This window comes from Schistocerca piceifrons, chromosome 2 (assembly GCF_021461385.2).
Source record: "Schistocerca piceifrons isolate TAMUIC-IGC-003096 chromosome 2, iqSchPice1.1, whole genome shotgun sequence".
Taxonomy (NCBI): Eukaryota; Metazoa; Arthropoda; class Insecta; order Orthoptera; family Acrididae; genus Schistocerca; species Schistocerca piceifrons.
In genome coordinates, this window is record NC_060139.1 from 988,139,349 (window position 1) to 988,166,602 (window position 27,254).

The 27,254-nt window shown below is 41.9% G+C and overlaps 1 protein-coding gene across 1 annotated transcript in view; it reads left to right on the forward strand.

Moving 5' to 3' along the window:
• Positions 1-27,254, forward strand: part of LOC124776042 (carbonic anhydrase 1-like) — a 142,452-nt gene that overhangs the window by 65,044 nt on the left and 50,154 nt on the right. The window contains exon 4 of the mRNA XM_047250882.1: positions 9,168-9,368. Coding sequence (XP_047106838.1) covers positions 9,194-9,368 — 175 coding nt within the window. The 5' untranslated portion in view covers positions 9,168-9,193. The remainder of the gene's footprint in view (positions 1-9,167; positions 9,369-27,254) is intronic.

Consider the following 27,254-nt stretch of genomic DNA (forward strand, 5'->3'; position numbering starts at 1 on the left):
AATCTTATAGATATCTCATCTGGTCATGAAGCCATTGCACTACCAAGCGATTGTGGCTGCTTTTTAATTTCGCGATCTGTTATCTCAATATCTGCCATTTCGACGTTCGTACGACGATTGAAATGAGCGACAGTGTTATGATCTCCGCGGTGAAACAACTTCAGAAGGCCGAATTCAGCATTTCGACATTCTGTTATCTTACGTTTCGGTGCCCGTGTGGTCGCTAAGAGAACGAATAGACGATTTTGACTCGCTTAATGATTTTACATACGGCTAGAATCTCTTAACGGTTTTTACTGAGATCGGTTGACAACGTCTTACTTTCAAAATCACTGAATGCTTCTCTCATTGCTCTCCTTACGCTCATTTTCGCTTCTTTCAGCTTTTGTTGGTGAGCTAGAGTTTTACTTCTCTTGAATCTGAGATCGTTTACGTAGCGCTTTTCTAACACGGCTATTAAACCATGGTGGGTCTTTCCCATCCCTTAAAACCTTACCTGGATCAGACTTGTTTAGAGCATATTGAACGATGCCTTTGAACTTGTTCCATTTTTTCTCCGCATCTTCGTCCTCATCACCGAATGTTTGATGCTAACTGCTGAGATATTCTGAAATTTGTATCCTGTCACTTTTGCTGAGCAAGGCCCGAAATCTTCGGCTGCAATTGCTGATGATATATAGTTGAAATTTAAGAGGTGGGTGGGTTCGAACGCACGATCCGTGACGTTTTGAATGTTAGTCAAATATGCTACCCCGATACCAGCTAACGTATTCTGACTTATTTGTTCAGAAAGTCCCTCCTTACGTTTGTCTTGTCTCTTCTTCAGACATGTCAAGCTCGAGTGTACTCTCTTTTCTTCGTATCAACCTCCTCCCTCTTCAGAGTTTGCTCTCCCCCCCCCCCCCCCCCCTCTCTCTCTCTCTCTCTCTCTCTCTCTCTACAGGGTGAGTCACCTAACATTACCGCTGGATATATTTCGTAAACCACATCAAATACTGACGAATCGATTCCACAGACAGAACGTGAGGAGAGGGGCTAGTGTAATTGGTTAATACAAACCATAAAAAAATGCACGGAAGTATGTTTTTTAACACAAACCTACGTTTTTTTTAAATGGAACTCCGTTAGTTTTGTTAGCACATCTGAACGTATAAACAAATACGTAATCAGTGGCGTTTGTTGCATTGTAAAATGTTAATTACATCCGGAGATATTGTAACCTAAAGTTGACACTTGAGTACCACTCCTCCGCTGTTCGATCGTGTGTATCGTAGAGCACCGAGTTACGTAGGGATCCAAAGGGAACGGTGATGCACCTTAGGTACAGAAGAGACTGGAACAGCACATTACGTCCACATGCTAACACCTTTTTATTGGTCTTTTTCACTGACGCACATGTACATTACCATGAGGGGTGAGGTACACGTTCGACGGGCGTTTATAGGACGTGGACGACGCATAAATTGGCCAGCCCGTTCTCCTGATCTTACACCTCTGGACTTGTTTCTGTGGGGTACGTTACAGGAGAATGTGTACCGTGATGTGCCTACAACCCCAGAGGATATGAAACAATGTATTGTGGCAGCCTGCGGCGACATTACACCAGATGTACTGCGGCTTGTACGACATTCATTACGCCAGAGATTGCAATTGTGTGCAGCAAATGATGGCCACAACATTGAACATCTATTGGCCTGACATGTCGGGACATACTCTAGTCCACTCCGTAATTGAAAACGGAAACCACGTGTGTACGTGTACCTCACCCCTCGTGGTAATGTACATGTGCGTCAGTGAAAAAGATCAATAAAAAGGTGTTAGCACGTGGACGTAATGTGCTGTTCCAGTCACTTCTGTACCTAAGGTCCATCACCGTTCCCTTTGGATCCCTACGTAATTCCGTGCTCTACGATACACACGATCGAACAGCGGAGGAGTGGTACTCAAGCGTCAACTTTAGGTTACAATATCTCCGGATGTAATTAACATTTAACAATGCAACAAACGGCACTGAATTCGTATTTGTTTATATGTTCATATGTGCTAGCAAAACTAACGGGGTTCCATTTAAAAAAACGTAGGTTTGTGTTAAAAAACATAATTTCGTGCATTTTTTGTGGTTTGTATTAACCAATTACACTAGCCATTCTCCTCACGTTCGGTCTGTGGAATCGATTCGTCAGTATTTGATGTGGTTTACGAAATATATCCAGCGGTAACGTTAGGTGACTCACCCTGTATATATAGGGTGGCTCAGGGGAACGGGAAATGTTGAACGTTACAGTTGGCAGCACTGTAGCGCCGGCAGATGTTCGAAACTTTGCACAATTGATGTGAACGCATTGCCATTTAGTAATCATGGAGAATTGGATTGGTGTGGAACGTGCAGTAGCTGTGAGAGCGTTTTACAAAAATGGTGATAGTGCGACTGCCGCACAGAGAACATTTCGACAGCATTACCAGCTTGGACGTCACGGACGTGTCCCATCTGCGCATGCGATTACAACGTGGGTGCGTAATTTTGAAGAAACAGGATCTGCCTTGAAAAAGAAACCTCCATGTGGCATTCCAACGGCACGTACCCCAGAGAACATTGCAGCTGCTAGAGCTGCAATCGAGAGAAGTCCTCGCTGCTCCGTTCGACAGCATGCATCTTCGCTAGGGATTAAGCGATGAAGCTTACAAAGAATACTGCACGAATTAGACTTCCGTCCCTATAAGTTGCAGATTGTGCAACACTTACATGAACCAGACCCAGCGTCACGTATGGAGTTTAGTAGCCAGATATTGGCTAAAATCAACGAGGACGCGAATTTCCTTGGTAACTTACGGATATCAGACGAAGCCCGTTTCCACCTGAACGGATCGTGAACAAACATAATTTTCGTTATTGGGCACAGGACAATCTTTGTGAGTTTCACCAGCGACCACTACATAGCGCCAAGGTCACAATATGGTGTGCTGTATCATGTCATGGTGTTATCGGCCCTTATTTTTTTGAACGTGAGGATGGTAGTGCAGTGACAGTAACATCCGCTCGATATGTTGAAATGCTTCAAACATTCTCTACACCGAGACTGTACGAGCTTAATCTGAACGTCGAAAACATGTGGTTTCAGCAGGACGGAGCCACGTCACACACTGATCGACAATCGAGGGCAGCAGTTCGTCAATTGTTTGGAAGACGCATTATTTCACGTAACGGTGACATTGCATGGCCTGCGAGATCCCCTGATCTTAGTGTGTGCGACTTCTTCCTGTGGGGACATCTTAAAGGCAAGGTGTACCGTACACGTCCTGCAACAATCCATGAACTGAAGGAGAACATTGAAAACGAAATCACTGCCATTCCCCAAGATTTGCTACACCGCGCGTTCCAGAGTTTTCATAACAGGCTGTTAGAGTGTGAACGCCGAATGGGAGCACATCTTTCCGATGTCATCTTTAAAAACTAAAGAGACACTTTTGGACATTTTGATTGTAAAGACATACTGAATAATGGCATACTGAATACATTCACTTTCGTTAATAAATTACTAGTTTTATGAATTTATTCATGGAAATGACGTTATTTCGAAATTTCCCGTTTCCTTGGGTCAGTCTTGTCACGAATTTTATTAAAATTGGAACCACTCTTCAACACTTGTATGAGCTGTCGGATCTGGCTTTGAAAGTGAGCGGTAAGTTCATCCTTCACATTCTCGATTCTTTCTGATCATCGTCTCACCGTCTCTCGACATTCCTTTGCACCATCTTCCTACTGTTGTCTCAATTCTCAGCTGTCTGCTAAATCTCCCCTGAGCTTCGTGTGACTATTTTGAGGCCTTTTATTGTTCCCATCCCGATTGCGTTACATCGCCTGCATGTCTTCGCTCCGGTGGTTAATACTTTCCTTCGGTTGCTCAACACTTTCCACTAGTGCTTTATTAGTTTGAACTCATTACCCGCGTTTGTGCCAAAATGACATTTCATCGCATGTTCTGCAGCATTACTGTGAGCACTCGATGGATGAGAGGCAGGGTTAGCCGGTACTGAGATTATTTGAGACAAGAAATTCCAACCCTGAGTGTTAATTACAAAGCATGACAGTTCGGATAACTGACATTCCAAGGAAGTACTGTCGAGTACTGATTCTCCCGGCGCACTTGTCACACCCACCTCTAGGGGAAAATATCTGACCCCCTTGTTCTCTCCTTACGTGTGTTGCTGTTCCGCGTACACCACCAGAATGAATCCTTTAGGGAGTATCTTCAGTAATATTCATATCCGTTACAGATAAACCATCAGATACAACACCTTCCTTTCCTCCACTTTCACGTCTGCTGCTCGTAGTTGCCTCGATTACGACTAATTGTGAGAATAACAAAGCAATAAACCTGAGCAATAGAATGTCAGTGTGAAGTCTAACACTGCAGACCACATAAAGGTGCTACTTGTAGACAAGCATTTTATATAAGCAGTGTGATGTACATTTTCGGAATGTTAGTTGTTCACTTGTGTTTAATACTTCATTGAAACTCTTCGTTTATTTCACGGCATTCTCACCCCTCACCTACCTTCTCTCTGTTTGTGCCCTCTTTCCAGACATGACGACGTTTCATACGGCACTGAAGGCGGTCATCTACACAGGGTGGTACATTGATCGTGACCGTGCCAAATGTCTCACGAAATAAGCGTCAAACGAAAAAACTACAAAGATCGAAACTTGTCTAGCTTGAAGGGGGAAACCAGATGGCGCTATGGTTGACCCGCTAGATGGTGCTGCCATAGCTCAAATGGATATCAACTGCGTTTTTTTTAAAAAAAAGAACCCCCACTTTTAATTACATATTCGTGTAGTACGTAAAGAAATATGAATGTTTTAGTTGGACCACTTTTTTCGCTTTGCGATAGATGGCACTGTAACAGTCACAAACACATGGCTCACAATTTTAGACCAACAGTTGGTAACAGGTAGGTTTTTTAAATTAAAATACAGAACGTAGGTACGTTTAAACATTTTATTTCGGTTGTTACAATGTGATACATGTACCTTTGTGAACTTATCATTTCTGAGAACGCATGCTGTTACAGCGTGATTACCTGTAAATACCACATTAATGCAATAAATGCTCAAAATGATGTCCGTCAACCTCAACGCATTTGGCAATACGTGTAACGACATTACTCTCAACAGCGAGTAGTTCGCCTTCCGTAATGTTCGCACATGATTTGACAATGCGCTGACGCATGTTGTCAGGCGTTGTCGGTGGATCACGATAGCAATTATCCTTCAACTTTCCCCACAGAAAGAAATCCGGGGACGTCAGATCCGGTGAACGTGCGGGCTATGGTATGGCGCTTTGACGACCAATCCACCTGTCATGAAATATGCTATTCAATACCGCTTCCACCGCACGCGAGCTATGTGCCGGACATCCATCATGCTGGAAGTAAATCGCCATTCTGCCATGCAGTGAAACATCTTGTTGTACCATCGGTAGAACATTACGTAGGAAATCAGCATAAATTGCACCATTTAGATTGCCATCGATAAAATGGGGGCCAATTATCCTTCCTCCCATAATGCCGCACCATACATTAAACGGCCAAGGTCGCTGATGTTCCACTTGTCGCAGCCATTGTGGATTTTCCGTTGCCCAATAGTGCATTTTATGCCGGTTTACGTGGTGAATGAAGCTTCGTCGCTAAATAGAACGCGTGCAAAAAAATCTGTCATCGTCCCGTAATTTCTCTTGTGCCCAGTGGCAGAACTGTACACGACGTTCAAAGTCGTCGCCATGCAATTCCTGGTGCATAGAAATATGGTACGGGTGCAATCGATGTTGATGTAGCATTCTCAACACCGACGTTTTTGAGATTCCCAATTCTCGCGCAGTTTGTCTGCTACTGATGTACGGATTAGCCGCGACAGCAGCTAAAACACCTACTTGGGCATTATCATTTATTGCAGGTCGTGGTTGACGTTTCATATGTGGCTGAACACTTCCTGTTTCCTTAAATAACGTAACTATCCGGCGAACGGTCCGGACACATTGCATGTTGTACCACCATACAGCGTGACCTTCAGAGGTGGTGCTCCAGATTGCTGCACGCAACGGTATCTCTAATACTCAGTAGCACGTCCTCTTGAATTGATGCATGCCTGTATTCGTCGTGGCATACTATCCACATGTTCATCAAGGCGCTGGTGCTCCAGATTGTCCCACTCCTCACCGGCGATTCGGCACAGAGCCCTCAGTGTGGTTGGTGGGTCACGTCGTCCATAAACAGTCCTTTTCAATCCATCCCACGTATGTTCGATAGGGTTTGGAGAACATGCTGGTCACTATAGTTGAACGATGACGTTATCCTGAAGGAAGTCATTCACAGGACGTGCACGATGGGGGCGCGAATTTTCGTCCATGAAGACGAATACCTCGCCAATATGCTGCCGATATGGTTGCACTATCGGTCGGAAGATGGAATTCACGTTTCGTACAGTCGTTACAGCGCCTTCCATGACCACCAGCGGCGTACGTCGACCCCACATAACGCCACCCCAAAACAGCAGGGAACCTCCACTTTGCTGCACTCCCTGGACAGTGTGTCTAAGGCGTTCAGCCTGACCGGGTTGCCTCCAAACACGTCTCCTACGGTTCTCCGGTTGAAGGCATATGAGACACTCATCGGTGAAGAGAACGTGATGGCAGCCCTGAGCGGTCCATTCGACAAGTTGTTGGGCCCATCTGTACCGCGCTGCATGGTGTCGTGTTTGCAAAGATGGACCTCGCCATGGAGATCGGGAGTGAAGTTTCGTATCACGCAGTCTATTGCGCACAGTCTGAGTAGTAACGCGACGTCCTGTGGCTGCACGAAAAGCATTATTCAACATGGTGGCGTTGCTGTCAGGGTTCCTCCGAGCCATAATCCCTATGTAGCGGTCATCCACTACAGTAATAGCACTTGGTGGCCTGGGCGAAGCATGTCATCTACAGTTCCTGTCTCTCTGCATCTCCTGATGTCCGAACAACATCGCTTTGGTTCACTCCGAGACACCTGGACACTTCCCTCGTTGAGAGCCCTTCGTGGCGCAAGGTAAGAACTACAAACAACACCAGTCGTGTACCTCCTTCCTGGTAGGATGACTGGAACTGACTGGCTGTCGAACACCCTCCGTCTAATAGGCGCTGCTCATGCATGATTATTTACATCTTTGGGCGTGTTTAGTGACATCTCTGAACAGTCAAAGGGACTTTGTAATACAATATCCACAGTCAACGTCTGTCTTCTATAGTTCTGGGAACCGGTGTAATGCAAAACTTTTTTAATTTATGTTTATAAAAATCTGTTGCCGCATGTATGAAAGATCGTCAGCTGAGAACGGTTTGACCGATTTGTTCCTGTTTTTATTGTATTCGTTAGTGATTTGTATGAGAGAAAAGTTTTGGAAAATTCAACAGAAAAATCGGAAATTAACGACTGCCGCATGTATGAAATATCAGTTAGGAACGGTTCGTCAAATTTGGTTAAGTTTTGTCTTTATTGCGTTCGGAATTGTCGGACAAGGTTTGTATGAAAGACGATGTTTGGAATCAAAATCAAAGCCGAGAATCAAAATCAATTGTGAAAGATCACCACTTGAGACCTGGTTGACCGATATGGTTGATTTTCTCTTTCTGTTCGTAATTGCGGATGCTGATGGTGTTCTTGGTATGAAAAAAGAGAATAAAAACACAATTGCGTTAAGTCTGACAGTGTTGCTGTCACATGTATTCATAACACAAAAAATTTGTTTGATAGTTGTAACGTATGAAGGGGAAAATGTTGTTACGGAAAATCTCGAAATATTCTTGACCGATTTACTTCCAGTTTTGACATGATACTCTAATGAATATTGGTATGGAGATAGGCTATATACTTTTTTTATATATAAACTTATAGGTAATGCAGAAAGGGAACAGCTGTTACCATAAATTTCGAAAAGGTTTTGGCAGATTTACTTCTGATTTTTACACCGTGGAGGAAGGTGGACATTGACAGAAAGAGCGGGGGGGCATAAAGTTATGCACAGAAAGATGGGGGGGAGGACATGTACGGAGAGAGGGGATGAAAGACTGGTTGAGAGAGGGAGGGGGGGCAAGAAATTTCGGATAGCTGCAGTTCCCATACATGTTTAGCAATTACGTAGCATTGCCGGGTTCGCTAGTACGTTCATAAAAATACCATGTGATTACGAAAGAAAATTTTTTACATTACTAACAGTAATGACATCGCTAAGTCCCATTGACGATTTTATCATTTCATTTAATAGCATAATAGTTTTTCAACACACAGTTATATGAAAATCCCTTGTGTTTTGCAGCTAGCTACATCTACATCTACAAGGATACTCTACAAACCACACTTAAGTGTCTGGCAGAGGTTTCATCAAATCATCTCCACAATTCGAATAGCGCGCGGAGAAAACGAACACTTACATCTTTCCATGAGAGCTCTGATTCCCCTTATTTTACTATGATGGTCGTTCCTCCTTATGTAGGTCAGCGTCAATAAAATATTTTCACAATCGTAGAAGAAAATTGGTTACTGAAATCCCGTGGGAAGATCCCTCCGCAACGAGAAACGCCTTCGTTTTAATAATGTCCGCCCCAAATCTTGCATCATTTCCGTGACACTCTTTCCTACAGCTCTTGATAACACAAAACATGATGCCCTTCTTTGAACTTTCTCGACGTTCTTGATTAATCCTGTCTGGCAATGATCCCACACCGCGCGGCAGTACTCCAAAGCAGGATGGACAAGCATAGTGTAGCAGTCTCTTTAGTAGATCTGTTGCATCTTCCAAGTGTTCTGATAATAAAACGCACTACAAGTGAATCGTAAAAGTGAGGGTGCTATGTTGAAGCTCTTTCATTAACGTCCTTGGCCGGCCGTTGGTGCCGAGCGGTTCTAGGCGCTTCATTCTGGAACCGCGCGACCGCTACGGTCGCAGGTTCGAATGCTGCGTCGGGCATGGATGTGAGTGATGTCCGTAGGTTAGTTAGGTTTAAGTGGTTCTAAGTCCAGGGGACTGATGACCTCAGATGTTAAGTCCCATAGTGCTCAGAGCCATTTGAACCATTAACGTTCTTGTCCTTTATTTGTGGACTAATACGCACGTATGCACGTCTTGTCTTTGTCCACAGAGGAGCGCGAGTGGAGTTGTTGGTTTATGTGTGACGAAGGATATACCCAAAGCCCCATAGCGATCGGGACCAAGGGCGGATGGATTAATGATCCTTATATCAACAGGGCGGTGACAGCTGATATACCTCCTCTCACCGGGACTTTCTACGACGAACGCAACACACCGTTCCGCTTCAACATCACCAACAACAACCACACTGGTGAGTATTCAGATTCATTCGCAAGGCCAATGAACCAATTCCACCCTCCTGTCCAGCATTCCGTGGATGTTTGGTGTTGAGACAGCTGTCAGAAAGCAAAAAATTAAATTACGCTGTATGAACTATATTTTTGCCTGAGGATATCGCCGTACCAATGCATGGCCGCGCAATAGAAAACGGGCTGTACGGGTACTTACTGAAAATTTCAGTCTAACCCTTTCCAAATAATTATGTATTCAACTGAACATATTTAGTTTTGGAAAATCATTCTGTACTGAGCAAACGTACCTGTAATCTTCCTTTTTTTTCATCCATACATGTTGTTGTGTTGGTGTTCAGTCCTGAGACTGGTTTGATGCAGCTCTCCATGCCACTCTATCCTGTGCAAGCTTCTTCATCTCCCAGAACCTACTGCAACCAACATCCTTCTGAATCTATTTAGTGTATTCACCTCTTGGTCTCCCTCTACGATTTTTACCCTCCACGCTGCCCACCAATACTAAATTGGTGATTCCTTGAAGCCTCAGAACATGTTCTACCAACCGATCACTTCTTCTTGTCAAGTTGTGCCACAAACGCCTCTCTTCCCCAATTCTATTCAATACCTCATCACTAGTTATGTGATCTACACATCTAATCTTCAGCATTCTTCTGTAGCACCACATTTCGAAAGCTTCTATTCTCTTCTTGTCCAAACTATTTATCGTCCATGTTTCACTTCCATACATGGCTACACTCCATACAAATACTTTCAGAAACAATTTCCTGACACTTAAATCTATACTCGGTGTTAACAAATTTCTCTTCTTCAGAAACGCTTTCCTTGCCATTGCCAGTCTGCATTTTATATCTTCTCTACTTCGACTATCATCAGTTATTTTGCTCCCCAAACAGCAAAACTCCTTTACTACTTTAAGTGTCTCATTTCCTAATCTAATTCCCTCAGCATCACCTGACTTAATTCGACTACATTCCATTATCCTCGTTTTGATTTTGTTGATGTTCATCTTATATCCTCCTTTCAAGACACTGTCCATTCCGTTCAACTGCTCTTCCAAGTCCTTTGCTGTCTCTGACAGAATTACAATGTCATCGGCGAACCTCAAAGTTTTTATTTCTTCTCCATGGATTTTAATACCTACTCCGAATTTTTCTTTTGTTTCCTTCACTGCTTGCTCAATATACAGATTGAATAACATCGGGGAGAGGCTACAACCATGTCTCACTCCCTTCCCAACCACTGCTTCCCTTTCGTGCCCCTCGACTCTTATAACTGCCATCTGGTTTCTGTACAAGTTGTAAATAGCCTTTCGCTTCCTGTATTTTATCCCTGCCAACTTAAGATTTTGAAAGAGAGTATTCCAGTCAACATTGTCAAAAGCTTTCTCTAAGTCTACAAATGCTAGGAACGTAGGTTTGCCTTTCCTTAATCTATTTTCTAAGATAAGTTGTAAGGTCAGTATTGCCTCACTTGTTCCAGTTTTCTACGGAATCCAAACTGATCTTCCCCGATGTCGGCGTCTACCAGTTTTTCCATTCGTCTGTAACGAATCTGCGTTAATATTTTGCAGCTGTGACTTATTAAACTGATAGTTCGGTAATTTTCATATCTGCTTTCTTTGGGATTGGATTTCTCCTTGAAGTCTGAGGGTATTTCGCCTGTCTCATACATCTTGCTCGTCAGGTGGTAGAGTTTTGTCATGACTGGCTCTCCCAAGGCTGTCAGTAGTTCTAATGGAATGTTGTCTACTCCCGGAGTTTTTTTCGACTCAGATCTTTCAGTGCTCTGTCAAACTCTTCACGCAATTTCATATCTCCCATTTCATCTTTTGATCAAAATTAACGACCGTCAATGTGTTCATTTTATTTTCTGTTGAATAGCAGGTAACAGCCAAAACAATATGACCACTGCCCATCACGACGTTGGATGCCGCCTGGTGGCCCTGTGGGCACGTGACGCGGTAACAAAAGTATGTGAGCGGAGCAGACAAGGACCGGCGATCGCCGTAGCGAAGATATGGGCTGCAAATGGGGAAATACACTGAGATGGGCGACTTTGACTAAGGGCAGATTATAATTACGCGGGGCCTGTGAGCGAGTATCTCGAAAAAGGCAAAGCTGCACGAATGTTCATGTGCTGCTGTCGTGAGCATCTACGGAAAGAGGTAGAACAACAGTGAAACTACCACCAGGCGCTAAATGGTTGGACGTCCACGACTCTTCACAGAACGTGGGGCTCGGACGCTTATTTCTACATCTACATCTACATTTATACTCCGCAAGTCACCCAACGGTGTGTGGCGGAGGGCACTTTACGTGCCACTGTCATTACCTCCCTTTTCTGTTCCAGTCGCGTATGGTTCGCGGGAAGAACGACTGTCTGAAAGCCTCCGTGCGCGCTCGAATCTCTCTAATTTTACATTCGTGATCTCCTCGGGAGGTATAAGTAGGGGGAAGCAATATATTCGATACCGCATCCAGAAACGCACCCTCTGGAAACCTGGACAGCGAGCTACACTGCGATGCAGAGCGCCTCTCTTGCAGAGTCTGCCACTTGAGTTTGCTAAACATCTCCGTAACGCTATCACGGTTACCAAATAACCCTGTGACGAAACGCGCCGCTCTTCTTTGGATCTTCTCTATCTCCTCCGTCAACCCGATCTGGTACGGATCCCACACTGATGAGCAATACTCAAGTATAGGTCGAACGAGTGTTTCGTAAGCCACCTCCTTTGTTGATGGACTACATTTTCTAAGCACTCTCCCAATGAATCTCAACCTGGTACCCGCCTTACCAACCATTAATTTTATATGATCATTCCACTTCAAATCGTTCCGCACGCATACTCCCAGATATTTTACAGAAGTAACTGCTACCAGTGTTTGTTCCGCTATCATATAATCATACAATAAAGGATCCTTCTTTCTATGTATTCGCAATACATTACATTTGTTTACATTAAGGGACAGTTGCCACTACCTGCACCAAGTGCCTATCCGCTGCAGATCTTCCTGCATTTCGCTACAATTTTCTAATGCTGCAACTTCTCTGTATACTACAGCATCATCCGCGAAAAGCAGCATGGAACTTCCGACACTATCTACTAGGTCATTTATATATATTGTGAAAAGCAATGGTCCCATAACACTCCCCTGTGGCACGCCAGAGGTTACTTTAACGTCTGTAGACGTCTCTCCATTGATAACAACATGCTGTGTTCTGTTTGCTAAAACCTCTTCAATCCAGCCACACAGCTGGTCTGATATTCCGTAGGCTCTTACTTTGTTTATCAGGCGACAGTGCGGAACTGTATCGAACGCCTTCCGGAAGTAAAGAAAAATAGCATCTACCTGGGAGCCTGTATCTAATATTTTCTGGGTCTCATGAACAAATAAAGCGAGTTGGGTCTCACACGATCGCTGTTTCCGGAATCCATGTAGATTCCTACATAGTAGATTCTGGGTTTCCAAAAACGGCATGGTACTCGAGCAAAAAACATGTTCTAAAATTCTACAACAGATCGACGTCAGAGATATAGGTCTATAGTTTTGCGCATCTGCTCGACGACCCTTCTTGAAGACTGGGACTACCTGTGCTCTTTTCCAATCATTTGGAACCCTCCGTTCCTCTAGAGACTTGCGGTACACGGCTGTTAGAAGGGGGGCAAGTTCTTTCGCGTACTCTGTGTAGAATCGAATTGGTATCCCGTCAGGTCCAGTGGACTTTCCTCTGTTCAGTGATTCCAGTTGCTTTTCTATTCCTTGGACACTTATTTCGATGTCAGCCATTTTTTCGTTTGTGCGAGGATTTAGAGAAGGAACTGCCGTGCGGACTTCCTCTGTGAAACAGCTTTGGAAAAGCTCTGTTAAGTAGGATAGATGGTGATCTGTGGCATCTCTGCCGAAAGAGACCAATTTTGGTGCACGCACAAGTGATTCGGAGAACACTGTTCATCATACATTGTCGAACATGGAGCTCCGCAGCAGACCACCGCTACGTGTTCACATGTTGATGCAACGACAACGTCAATTACGATTACAGTGAGCACGGGACCATCGGGATTCGACCGTCGATCAATGGAAACGTGTCGGCTCTGCGGATGAATCACAATTTTGCAACGCTCGGTCGATGGTCGGCTCCACAAACGCAGTCATCGAGGTGAACGGCGGCTCGAAACGTTCAGCGCGCCATGGATGTAGGCTGGCGGGAGCAGTGTTGTGCTATGGGAGACATTCTCCTGCGTTTTCATGGGACGTGTGGTAGTTATCGAAGACACGCTAACAGCTGCAAACCACCTGCATCCCTTTATGCTTGATGTGGCCCCGACGGCGATGTCATCTTTTAGCGGTGTAATTACCCTTGTCTCGGTGCTAGAACCGTGCTACAGCGATTTGAGGAGCATTATAGTGAACTCACATCGCTGTCTCTGCGACCAAATTCGACTGACGTAAATCCTGTGGAACCCATCTGGATTGCTATCGAGATCAGCGGCCCTTTGTGTATGTGAATTGTATGGCCTGTGCGTAGACATCTAATGCAACATACGTCCCCAAACCTACCAACATATAACGGATTCCTCATACGCAGAATAAGTGATGTACAGGGCTATTACAAATGATTGAAGCGATTTCATAAATTCACTGTAGCTCCATTCATTGACATATGGTCACGACACACTACAGATACGTAGAAAAACTCATAAAGTTTTGTTTGGCTGAAGCCGCACTTCAGGTTTCTGCCGCCAGATCGCTCGAGAGCGCAGTGAGACAAAATGGCGACAGGAGCCGAGAAAGCGTATGTCGTGCTTGAAATGCACTCACATCAGTCAGTCATAACAGTGCAACGACACTTCAGGACGAAGTTCAACAAAGATCCACCAACTGCTAACTCCATTCGGCGATGGTATGCGCAGTTTAAAGCTTCTGGGTGCCCCTGTAAGGGGAAATCAACGGGTCGGCCTGCAGTGAGCGAAGAAACGGTTGAACGCGTGCTGGCAAGTTTCACGCGTAGCCCGCGGAAGTCGACGAATAAAGCAAGCAGGGAGCTAAACGTACCACAGCCGACGGTTTGGAAAATCTTACGGAAGAGGCTAAAGCAGAAACCTTACCGTTTACAATTGCTACAAGCCCTGACACCCGATGACAAAGTGAAACGCTTTGAATTTTCGGCGCAGTTGCAACAGCTCATGGAAGAGGATGCGTTCAGTGCGAAACTTGTTTTTAGTGATGAAGCAACATTTTTTCTTAATGGTGAAGTGAACAGACACAATGTGCGAATCTGGGCGGTAGAGAGTCCTCACGCATTCGCGCAGCAAATTCGCAATTCACCAAAAGTTAACGTGTTTTGTGCAATCTCACGGTTTAAAGTTTACGGCCCCTTTTTCTTCTGCGAAAAAAAACGTTACAGGACACGTGTATCTGGACATACTGGAAAATTGGCTCATGTCACAACTGGAGACCGACAGCGCCGACTTGATCTTTCAACAGGATGGTGCTCCACCGCACTTCCATCATGATGTTCGGCATTTCTTAAACAGGAGATTGGAAAACCGATGGATCGGTCGTGGTGGAGATCATGATCAGCAATTCATGTCATGGGCTTCACGCTCTCCCGACTTAACCCCATGCGATTTCTTTCTGTGGGGTTATGTGAAAGATTCAGTGTTTAAACCTACTCTACCAAGAAACGTGCCAGAACTGCGAGCTCGCATCAACGATGCTTTCGAACTCATTTATGGGGACATGCTGCGCCGAGTGTGGGAGGAACTTGATTATGGGCTTGATGTCTGCCGAATCACTAAAGGGGCACATATCGAACATTTGTGAATGCCTAAAAAAACTTTTTGAGTTTTTGTATGTGTGTGCAAAGCATTGTGAAAATATCTCAAATAATAAAGCTATTGTAGAGCTGTGAAATCGCTTCAATCATTTGTAATAACCCTGTATTTTGTTTAAAAGACTGACAGTCAAGCTATCGCAACTTGGTCGTCAGTGAAAGCAGTGTACTAACATGCTCATTATTACTGTTTATATGTTATATTCTCTGTATCTAAGTTTGGGTTAAATCAAAAGGGAACACACTATGTCTGCTGCCCGCTGTCTTTATTTTGTTAGTCATAATAACGGTGATCTACGAGAAGCCGTTTTTTGATTTAATATGCACTCTCCGTAACTACACCGTGACTGGCCTTTCCATTATAATGGTGTGTGAAATACTGGTCTCTTATTGGAGAAGAGGGTATAGGATAGCAGGGGGGAGGGGGTAGAGGAGAGGAGGGGAGCGGATGACTTCGTTGAGAGGACACTTGACATGTTACGTGATGATGACACCATAGATAAGGAGGAATATGGCACTCAACTGAAGTCACAAATTTCGACAAAGTGGACCAGAACATACATTGATATACTATGTCCTCTTTAGCTAATTCTGTAGCATTATACGCAAAAGGCTGGCATACAAAGTCCAGAGATATTATCGAAGATACGTAAGATTATGGCTATGCGTGCACTGCTCAATGGATGTGAAAAATAGACCCTTAAGAAGACACACGAGGAAGAGTAGAAGCATGCGAAACGAACTTTCTTATATATGTGGCTGGATATAGTTTAATAGAGAAAAGAGAAATGATGACATATGGGCTGAACTGAATATGCCAAACATAACTGACACAATAAAACGATATCAGAGAAGATTTAAAGAACAAATTAACCACATGTCAGTTGAAATCATCACTAAAAAAATGTAAACCATGAGGCAAATAAATTTTAGGAAGACCAATGAATAGATGGTTTGACAAAGTTTGAAGGAGATGGAGTGGACCAAAAGGCCCAGCCCCTTACGTAGATGATGATGACATTCATAACATTTTAACGAATTGTATACCCTAATTGCACATACTTACGTTCATGTAACTCGACTGTTGTCTTTAGTACGGTTGATAGTTTGATACACATTGCAGTCTGCAACTAATAAGGATATCTCTGTGAACATTACTTTTACTGAACGGAAGTGTTTGATCTAAAATAATTATATTGATATTTGGAGAATTTTTTAATATTTTGTATATCTTACAGCAATCATTTAAGTATAACATTTTTTTGGCAGAGCTATTATGTTAATTATTTTCAACGTTTGTTTGCTAGGTTATTGTAACAGTTTTCGAAAAGCTTGCTGTTCATTGGCTGTGAGGAAATGTTACTTGCAGTTTGTTATTTGTAAACTTATAAGTGTGTATGACGTTTACAAGGTGAATTACGTAAGAGTAACACCCCTTTTCTTTCGTGAACGGTTACACATATCGAAACGCTGTTTTCGGTATATGTTAGAGCGTCGAGGGGCGCGTGTTTTTTTTTGGTTAATGTTTTTAGCTCTAGTATCAACCGACATATTGAAGCAAGAACGTTTTTTTAAATGGAACCATATACCTATTATAACTGCATTCGATAGCTCTTGAGAAGACAATTACAGTGCTATACCGTTTGTTAATGTTGACTTTGAAAACAGTGATAAAAATTCGAGAAATGTCCTAAAATTTGAAAGTACGGAGGCCGGAATCGGCATTCGCGCTGCAAACAACGCCAAGCAGATCTCTCGTGCTACGCTACGGCAGAATGTCAACACATGTCCCTGTTTCCTTGTCTGCACTGCAGGCCACCCATTTTTACTTCACCATTCGTTGCTTGCAGAAGTTGGTTGTACAACCTTTATATGTGAAAGTAAAGGAAACGCCATAAAAACAGTACAGCGGTGTAGGGCTGTCTATCCGGATTGCCAATGTCCGACGCGCCAGGCAGTTACTCGAATTATTAAGACGCTGGTGCGGACAGGCTGCTTGAACGTCAAAAAGAGGACAAGAAAGAAGACTGCAGCTGAGAGAGAACACGAAGAAGCCGCACTATGGTAAGAGACATATTGCCAAGGAATGTGGAATCATCCATACGAGTGTCATTCGCATCCTGCATCGACAGAATTTCCGTCCCTGTCATCTGTCACTACATCAGGCACTCCACGATCATCATTTCGAACGTCGTACGGTATTTTGTCGGTTTGTTCTTCAGAAACTAAAAGAAGATCCTCTGTTTTTCCAATGTGTTCTCTACCGATGAAGCAACTTTCACTAACGATGCTAATGCAAATTTGCATAACATGCACTACTTACTTTACTTTACTTTACACGTGGTTAAGGCCTTATCGACCATACACCTGCTCTACGAGCCTCTTCCAATTATTTCTATCCAGGGAAATTGTTGTCCAATCAGAGTTGATGCCCATCCTAGCTGCATCTTCCCGGATATTCTCCATCCACCTAATTCGAGGTCTTCCTCTTCTTCTCTTTCCTTCTAATTTCTTAGTGGATGCTATTTTCGGTAGTCTGTTCTCCGGCATCCTTGCTACATGACCAGCCCAGTTCAGTCTTCTCTTCTTTAACATTTCCACAATGGTACTATGTTTGTACAGCTCCCGTAGTTCTTCATTTTTCCTTATCCTCCACTCCATGACATTTTCATCGAAGATTGGTCCAAATATTTTTCTTAGTATTTTTCTTTCAAATATCAACAGTTTTTCTTCATCTTTTTTTCTGAATGTAATAGCTTCACATCCATATAATGCTACTGGTACAATAGTTGACTGATAAAAACGGATTTTGAATTCAGTACTAAGTGATCTCATTCTTAAAATTTTGATACAGCTGTAAAAAGTTCTATTAGCTGCTGCTAGACGGGCGTCTATTTCTATTTCTGCTCTATTGTCTCTGCTAAAAAGACTCCCTAAGTACTTGAAGTGGTCAACTGCTACATGACCAGCCCAGTTCAGTCTTCTCTTCTTTAACATTTCCACAATGGTACTATGTTTGTACAGCTCCCGTAGTTCTTCATTTTTCCTTATCCTCCACTCCATGACATTTTCATCGAAGATTGGTCCAAATATTTTTCTTAGTATTTTTCTTTCAAATATCAACAGTTTTTCTTCATCTTTTTTTCTGAATGTAATAGCTTCACATCTATATAATGCTACTGGTACAATAGTTGACTGATAAAAACGGATTTTGAATTCAGTACTAAGTGATCTCATCCTTAAAATTTTGATACAGCTGTAAAAAGTTCTATTAGCTGCTGCTAGACGGGCGTCTATTTCTATTTCTGCTCTATTGTCTCTGCTAAAAAGACTCCCTAAGTACTTGAAGTGGTCAACTGCCTTGAAAGTCAGACCATTTACGGTCAGTGGTGTATTCTTTTGGAGTTTTTTACTTATGACTAGATATTCTGTCTTTTCTTCATTCACATGAAGTCCAGCTTTCTCAGCTATTTTGTAATAATTTTGCATCATCCTGATTAATTCCGCTTTTGAAGTGCTTGTTAAGGCTACATCATCTGCATAAGCAAGTCTAATAATGTTCTGTCCCTGCAGTTGGATCCCTTGTGGATTAGTTTTGGTGAATTCTCTATCAATCTTCTCTAAGATAATATTAAATAGAATAGGTGAGATGGCATCCCCTTGTCTCAGTCCAGTGTACACCTTAAAATATTCATGCACTACTGGGCAGCCGAAAATCCTTACTGGCTTCTTCAGGTGCAACATAAACGGCAGTGTAGCTTAAACGTGTGGTGCAGCGTCATAGGAACATACATTGTGGGTCCTTGTTTCCTCTCAGGCGTTCTAAATGGACATTCGTACGCACGCTTTCTGACGAATATTCTGCCGGTTCATCCAGAAGAGGTACCACTGGATATTCGACAGTGTATGTGACTGCAACACGAAGGTTTTCCAGCTCACTCGTTCCGTGTTACAACGCATATACTGAACGAGAACCTTCCTGGACGTTGGATAGGACGAAATTCTGTTGTCAAATGGCCAGCGAGGTCCGCCGATTCGACTGCTCTCGATTTGTTTCTTTGGGGGGCACTCAAAGATGCAGTCTATGACGAAGCCCCAATTACGCCAGACCATATGTGTCGTCGGATCGTCATGCATTCTAAACCATACCATCCAGTCTAATTACATCTGTACATCGTTCTTTAGTACGGCGATTGCAAAAGTGCCTTTCAGTTCATGGTCAACAGTTTGAACGCATGCTTAAATAAAGGACAAATTTATTGTTTTGCAAGACAAAACTTTTGTGATTTGAGTGGTTACCACTTCATTGTTAGTAAATTGTTTATTTTATTTAAGTGTGTGATAAATTGCACTGCAATGTCAAATAAGTCGACACCATGTATTGCACGTAGCTGATAACGCTGTCACTACGCGCTTACCTTCAGCATGAAACGACGTTTCATTAAGAGGAATATTTATTTTGCGATGTACAGGTGGTTACCAAAGTATTTATAATGAAACGCTTAGTTCAGCGAACGTATCTCATATGATATAATTTACAGCAGTGCAGGTAGACACAGTTGTCCGGCAGTATGTACTTTACGTCTAAGAGGTCTTTTTTTATAGCATGTTACATGAAATAAATATAAAAAGGGTCCCGTTGCCATGTTTTTTCAAGTATTACAATATTACTGAGAACGATATACGAGTATTTGGTGTATATTCGACCAGTCCCTCGTAAAATACAAGGAGCGACCAGAAGAAACCAGTTTGTCGGAAATTCCCCTTACTAAGGCAGTGATTCGTAGATGACTGGCAGTATCCGTAAGAAGTACCAAATTAAATACGCTTTTACGCCATTTGACGCGTATGTACTCTCCCGGAGTCTGTTAAATACAATCAGGATCTCAGCTAGTGAAGTGTTTCTGAGACTGCACAATAAATCTTATATTAGCTAAACTTCCCGCTCTATTAAAGAAAGATGCAACGAACATAAACCCCGCAAATGCGGTTACAGCGACAGGGAAAATCATCAGCCGCTGAGCAGTTGCCGGCCGAAGTGCCCGTGCGGTTCTAGGCGCTACAGTCTGGAGCCGAGCGACCGCTACGGTCGCAGGTTCGAATCCTGCCTCGGGCATGGATGTGTGTGATGTACAGGTTAGTTAGGTTACTTAGTTCTAAGTTCTAGGCGACTGATGACCTCAGAAGTTAAGTCGCATAGTGCTCAGAGCCATTTTTGCTGAGCAGTTGCAGCATTACCTACAGACAGACTCACGTGCTGACGAACTTTCCATGCGTAGTTTTTTGGTGCCGATTAAATCCAGACTGATCAGTGCTTTGTTATAGATTTTACAACAAAATACAGAACTAAAACTTGAACAGGGTGAATTACGCTTTAGACCAAAAATAAGAGCCTAGAGAATTCTTCACAGCACTCAAGAGCTTCTAGAGAGAAGGCTGCAATTAAATATGGTTACCTATATAGCCTTTATTGATCTAGGAAAGGTAGTTCGCAACATTAGTTGGTACTTTTCAGGCTTTTGGGTGAAAAAGATTAGCTGAACAATATTAAACATACACAAAAACTGAAGTGCAAGTACCATATTAATTGACAGCAAAGAGAAGCCAAAATTAGTAACAGTTTAGATAAGGATGCTCATTTTCACTTAATTTATCTAACATTTTCGTCAAGAAAGGTGAAAGGATATTTAAAGGAAAAGACGCTGGAGTTAAAATGAATGGAATTCCCATTCACTGCGTAAGATTTGAAAAAAAATATTGTCTTAATAAAAGCTGGTCAGAAACGGTTGCAGAATATACTTTCTAACAATTACGAATAAGTTTAAACTTTAAAGTAATAGTAAAGAAATAAGATTTATAACAACAAATTAAAAACGAGGACACCTTTTACTAATCAATTATAGAAAGAAATGAACCTTATAATTCTTTTATTCAGGCACCTAAATGCAATTGTAGCACGCAAATCACAAAAAAATTAGAACAACTAATCGTTTGAAACAAGTCGTTAGTATAGAAAATTACAGTACGGTCTCTTAGTCTTTGCCGCATGACGGAAAGGCGTTAGAAGCCATGGAAATGAGGCTATGGAGAAGGCTGCCTAGCACCAAATGGATAGATAGGAAACGCCACAGGGATGTTTAGAAAGAGATCAGAGAGCAGCAAACCACACAACAGCTATTCAAAAAAGGAAAACGTAACATTTTGGATATTTATTTTTGATGGGTATATAATGGGAAAGGTTACTCTTGGTATCTATGAGTTCTGTCACCCACAGGTGAATATATTTTGCGCATGTTACTACAAACTTGCAACGATTGCGAAATAAACACCTGCAAAATACTGATAGTGGTGACTGATGCAAGAGAAATACTGTTTAAGGAATAGAAATGACATTTGGTAGAAATGAGTCATATGTTATGTTTTGTCTACGCTCTCTTTTGCTAGGAAAAAAATCTTTTGGAAGGATTGACAAACTGTCTGAGTTAATTACTGCTGTATAAAATATTGTAATGTTAACGAAGTATAGTAGGAGGTATTGAGTTAAGAGAAGCATCAGACCTCAAACTAATTCAAGAAGTTATCATTAGATGGAATTCAACGTTCTTTATGACTGAAACATTTTTGCAGCTGCCTCCAGTGATTAATAACAACGTTCATGCCACGCTAGCCCACCACACACGCTAAGAGTTGAAGATACTGTAGATGTGGGAGGTGTTTGTGTCATCCTACAACCTACAAAAGTGGCTACCCTGAAACTGACGTAGAAAAGTACGCTGCAAACAATAAAGTAACCCCAATAACTATGTTGTTGATTATAAAATATTTGGCATTCAACCAGTACAGACAGAGAATCTAATTTGTAATATCATAACAGAAATCAAAAAGATCTTGCTGTCATCGAAACGTGTTAACATATTAGACTACCAACTTTGCTCGATATGCAAAGTCGAGAAGGTACAATACACTTCCAAGATGATTTAGCATGTTTGAAGGTAATCAAAACTATTAAGGACTTGCAAAGAACAGTCGTTTCTGCATTTGCCAAACGTCAGTGAGGATGGGAAACACGCTGATACGTTACAAGAGAACAGAGAAAGTAAGTTTGATTTACGGGATGAACTTTATTAAAGAGCTCAAGAAAAAAATAATTTCCAAACTAGAAGGGAAACGGATCTAACATGGCACTTTAATTATTACCCGTAAGATCGCTATCTAAAACTTAAAGAAGATCCATTAGGAATATAGAATTCTATCATCGCTACTATCTAGAGTTGTAGAACTACTGCAGCCTAGGGCAGACTATCGTAAGTAATTGTAAACTATGGTAATTTACCTGGTAGCCATGGTCAGTTAAGATGGTAACTGCGTCACCTATACGTTAGGTGTGTTGCATACCTGTCGGGAGTTTACTCATGTCGATCGCTTTGTTTGCTTATGCGATCAGTGTCTTACTAGGTTCGCCTAGAAACTGAAAGCCATGAACCGCTTAAAAACTGAGTGAGGACGTATAATGGGCCGCGTAACTTACTGAACATTTTTGTTCTACATAGTTATCCTTCTGTCTGATACTTAAGTATGAACACTATTTATAGCCAAATTGAATCTGTCAGTATTTAAAGCAGGTTTTGTCTGAACTATTGTTGATTTTTTAACATGAAAAAAGGGATATATTGTAACAAAAAACAGAAAAGCGAGACATATATGTCATGCGGTACTAGGAATTGCAATATCTTCATAAAAAGGTATAATAAAAAATACAAAACAAAGAGTATCAAATGTCGCTTCAATACGTCGTTGAGCTTATATTAAACATTTTTCTGTTAGTCACAAACAACTTCCGTACTTCTCAACATTAACAGGAAATTCTTGTCCTTGATCATGATAAAAGAACGTTCCATTGAGTACAGAATAAGAACATTAATTACAAAGATTTTTTTATGTTTGTCCATGCAAACTGTACTTACATCAGAAGTATTCACAATTGAATTTGTTACATAAAAGCGCAGAAGTTACGTGATATTCTAATTTTTATTACTTATAAAATGCATTTAGATGTTGCAAGTATTCTGCAAGTATATAAAATAAACAGTGGACTAACACTGAACGGCGTGCAGTTCTAATAATGTGCAAAACACACAAACAAACAAACAAACAAAAAACAAAGTGAAGTCGGTGGCTTCCAGTTTTTCTCTCATACATTCATTTATATTTCTTCCCGTACCAATACTACCCGCAATATTACCATTTACTATGTCGTTTATGTACTGTACCAGAACTACCTAACTGTAGTTTTGGTAGCATGCAGCTCTAATACTACCTATCCAAAGCTACAAAAAAGTGCAGTCAAGTATTTGAGCTATGTAGCCACAGCGTCAGTTTCTGAGAGACTGTTGTCAAAATGAATTTATTCACTTTGTGAACAAAGTAGTAGACTAAAGGGGAAACTTCTCTCAAAAATGTCATTTTTTCAGTCCGCGTTTATCTAAAGTTGATTATTGTTGTATTTACTGATTAATAAAGGTTTCCGTATATTGATTTTTACTCTACCCTATAATTCGTCAGTTAACATCGTTGTTTTCTGATCGATTAATGTCGGTCTTCGATTTTTTAGATGTTGATGATGAAATCGAAATCTGCATCGATGATTTGTCAACATCGCAGGTCTCTGACTATCTAATCACGTTACCACATTTACCTCGCACTACAACGCCGGGAGGGACTTTCACCTTGGGGCAATAAAGCTTGATTGACACCGGACGTGAACGGAACTGTACGCAACGGAACGGGCCGACATCACGTCGCTTAGCCCAAATCTTGACGGCGAAAGTGAGGATTTTTTTTGTTATTACAAAACCTGTGATGCTAAATGTCGGAATACAATATCAGAATTAAGGAACTATCAATGATAGCAGAGTTTTTTTTACCGTGCAAAGCAAAACTCATAAAAGATACCTTGAGAGACGTTGTACAGGAACTTTTGCACAGTGCCATGTAGTGAAAAAACAGCGAAAGGGTTGTCTAAGTATTTCAACTTATCGTATTTATTTGTTCGTTAAAATGTGTGCAAACCAGTGGAAAAAAGCTCCTACGTAGCGCAAAAAAAGGCGAATATGCTCCTTTTTGTTAAAGGACTTTCGCTAAAAAGTGGAGTACTAGCAGCCTCATTCTATCTTCTTCATCACATATAAAAACTTTTGCTAAAATATTGGCATTCGAAAATATTCGCAGTTTTTAACACGCATTTCACCTCAAATTCTCAGACGATGCCCTAACCGTAACTCGCTCACACCCACTAGTCCTTTGCTGTAAGTCTCATGCCCATCCACTCCTAGTTGCCCATTCTCACGCAGCCATTTGGCCCAAATCGTTGTCATTATCTCTTTGTGTCTCTCCAAATGTCACTGTCTCCTGTCTCACAGTCAGTCACTTTCATTCTGTCTTACTACTACTGCCCCCTCTGTCACTTCTCCCTGTTGTTCTCTCTTACAACTACAATCTCATTGCTTCCTTCCTACTGTTGCTGTCTCTTCTCACTGTCACTATCTCTCTCTCTTCCTCGTTGTCCTTGTCATACACCCTGTACCTCTTATCACTGAATCTCATCCACTCCGACTTTCTCCATTTCTTTATTCCTCTCCCATTGGCAGGGTCTCCTTCATTTGTTTCCTAGAACTGTTTTCTCACTGTCTGCTATGTTCCACTGCCACAGTGTCCCTCTCTTTCTCTCACACCGCCGCTGTCTCCTTAGTTCTTTCTATACCACAACCACTGTAAACTATCTTCCAGTATTTACTGCTTCTCCGTCATTTGCCCGCTGCCACTGTCTCCGTCTCTTTCAGCATAAAAAAGCGCGAATATGTTTGGAAGCTAATATTTTTGCGAAATTTTTGAAGGTGCTGACGCAGGTAGAATGAGGCAGCCTGTACTCCACTTTTCAGTTAGAGTCTTTTAAAGAGCAGCATATTCGCGTTTTTTGTGCTCCAATAGGAGCATTTTTCCGCTGATTTCCTTCTTTCCCCTGTGGCAGCAAGGCTTGTCACTCATCTGAAAAAAAAAACCAAAAACATAATGACACTAAGACGATCCTTTGATGGGATATACAAATGGTCCCTAGCCAAAGAGCTATCCACATCACTCGACCATACCTTTTTATCACCAAAATTTTGATAGTTCACGTACTTGAAACTAACTTTGCACCTTAGATCGGATTTCACGTGCACAAAAATATTGCACGTGGAATTCCCAGAACCCTTACGATGACATCAGAAACGCTGTGCTTTATATTTCTCTTTCCTACGTCACTTCATAAACTACGTTTTCGTTTCAAACCATGTTATATGTGCGTATTTTATGTGGACAAGTAGGGTAACTTTAAACCTGTGTGAACGGCTTATGGTTTTCCTTCCAAACGCCTTTAACAGTGAGCTCGTTGTTTTGTCTCATAGCTTCGTGTAGATCGTCGAATATTTATGGAGTGAGGAAACTGCTGGTCAAATTTGCAAACATGTCGTAACATACTCGAAGTTCCAGGATGAGTGTTTGTTAACTATTTACACAATTTGCTTTGCGAGACACCTACAGATTTGTTTGAACCGACTCATAAATACACTCTGCTGGATGTCCGCTCTGTTTCTTGACTGGTATGTATTCCTCAATTCTTAATTTATCCTCAATCGAAATTAGGTTTGTTCATTTTACTGCCCCCCCCCCCCCCCCCCCCCCCCAACGTTAAGATAAATGAGCAGCAGTGAAACTGCCTACGCAAACAAATACCTCGCTAGTTACGTTAGATTGATAACAAGCTTCAAATGTTTTATTGATTCCCTGGTCCATCGGTTGAAGCAAGCGTTTTGTATTCGGTGGCAAAAATACAACTTTCACATGTAGCTCGAAATTAATTAGAGTAAGAGGTCGATGACCTGGCTCGTCGTCGATTAATAGCATCGCTTTAAATGGGATTTGTTTTAGCAGGCAATAACGTTTAGCTGCAGGTGCGAAGTGATGACCAAACCAGACCTCAAAAAGGGAAGTTGTCACCTACGCTTCAGCGTTCGATTCCCAAATCACGGGCAACACAGCTTCATATGTAATTTTTAAAGCTCTTCGATTTCCTGAGGAATGAACTAAGTAAGGTCTTAATTTACAATCACAAGCTGCATTCACATCAAGCATCACTGTCAATCTATATTTGGCAGCTTTAAAACCTGGAAACTTCTTCTCTTCACGTATGATGAAACCTTCTGTAGGCGTCTCCTTCCAGAACAGACCAGTTTCATCTACGATAAATTTGATTTGGCTGATGTAGGCCGCTTCTTCTATCATTGTCTTGAGTTTCTCTGGATACAGGGACTAAGTCTCTTTATCGCTTCTTGCTTCAGCGATGCTAAGCCAATTGCAACGACTTTTGAACAAAACCGTTACCAGCTTTAAACATTTTTTTTCTTTTGCGTCTCCTCGACTTGTTCTTTCAGACTCTTAAAAATTAGCTTAGCCTGACAACACAACGTGTTCTGATCGCAGTACAATTTTTCACTCTTGCTTGATTATCACACCATAATTTTAACTTTGCTTCCATGTGTGAGATAAAACAGTGACCTATACTAATTATACTTCAATTCAAAGACTCAATATTTTTCACAGCTTCGAGAATTTTTTGTTTACCATCTATGAGTGTCTGGGCGTTGATTCCGGTGGATCAAGCTGCTTTGCCAGTTAACAAATTTTCGATAGTATTAACTTTACGTTTTAATGATAGTGATTTTCTTTTCTTGTCTGATATAAAAGTTTTGGATATGCTTCATTTGGATGACATGATTAGAATATATCAATCAAGCCAGCTCCTTGGGTACAACGATTCCGCAAGAAACACATCCGAACATGTAAGCCGAATGCTGCGTGAGCAGAGTGGGGGAATAAAGGTGTGTGGTGCTCGAACAGGCGAATTGTGTAACTCCGGATTTGCGTCAGAGGAGCAGCGTATATCGGGGTATTATTGTATGTTCTTATTTAAGCACCGTGGAGGTTTTCTGTTTGTCAAGGTATTGTCAGTC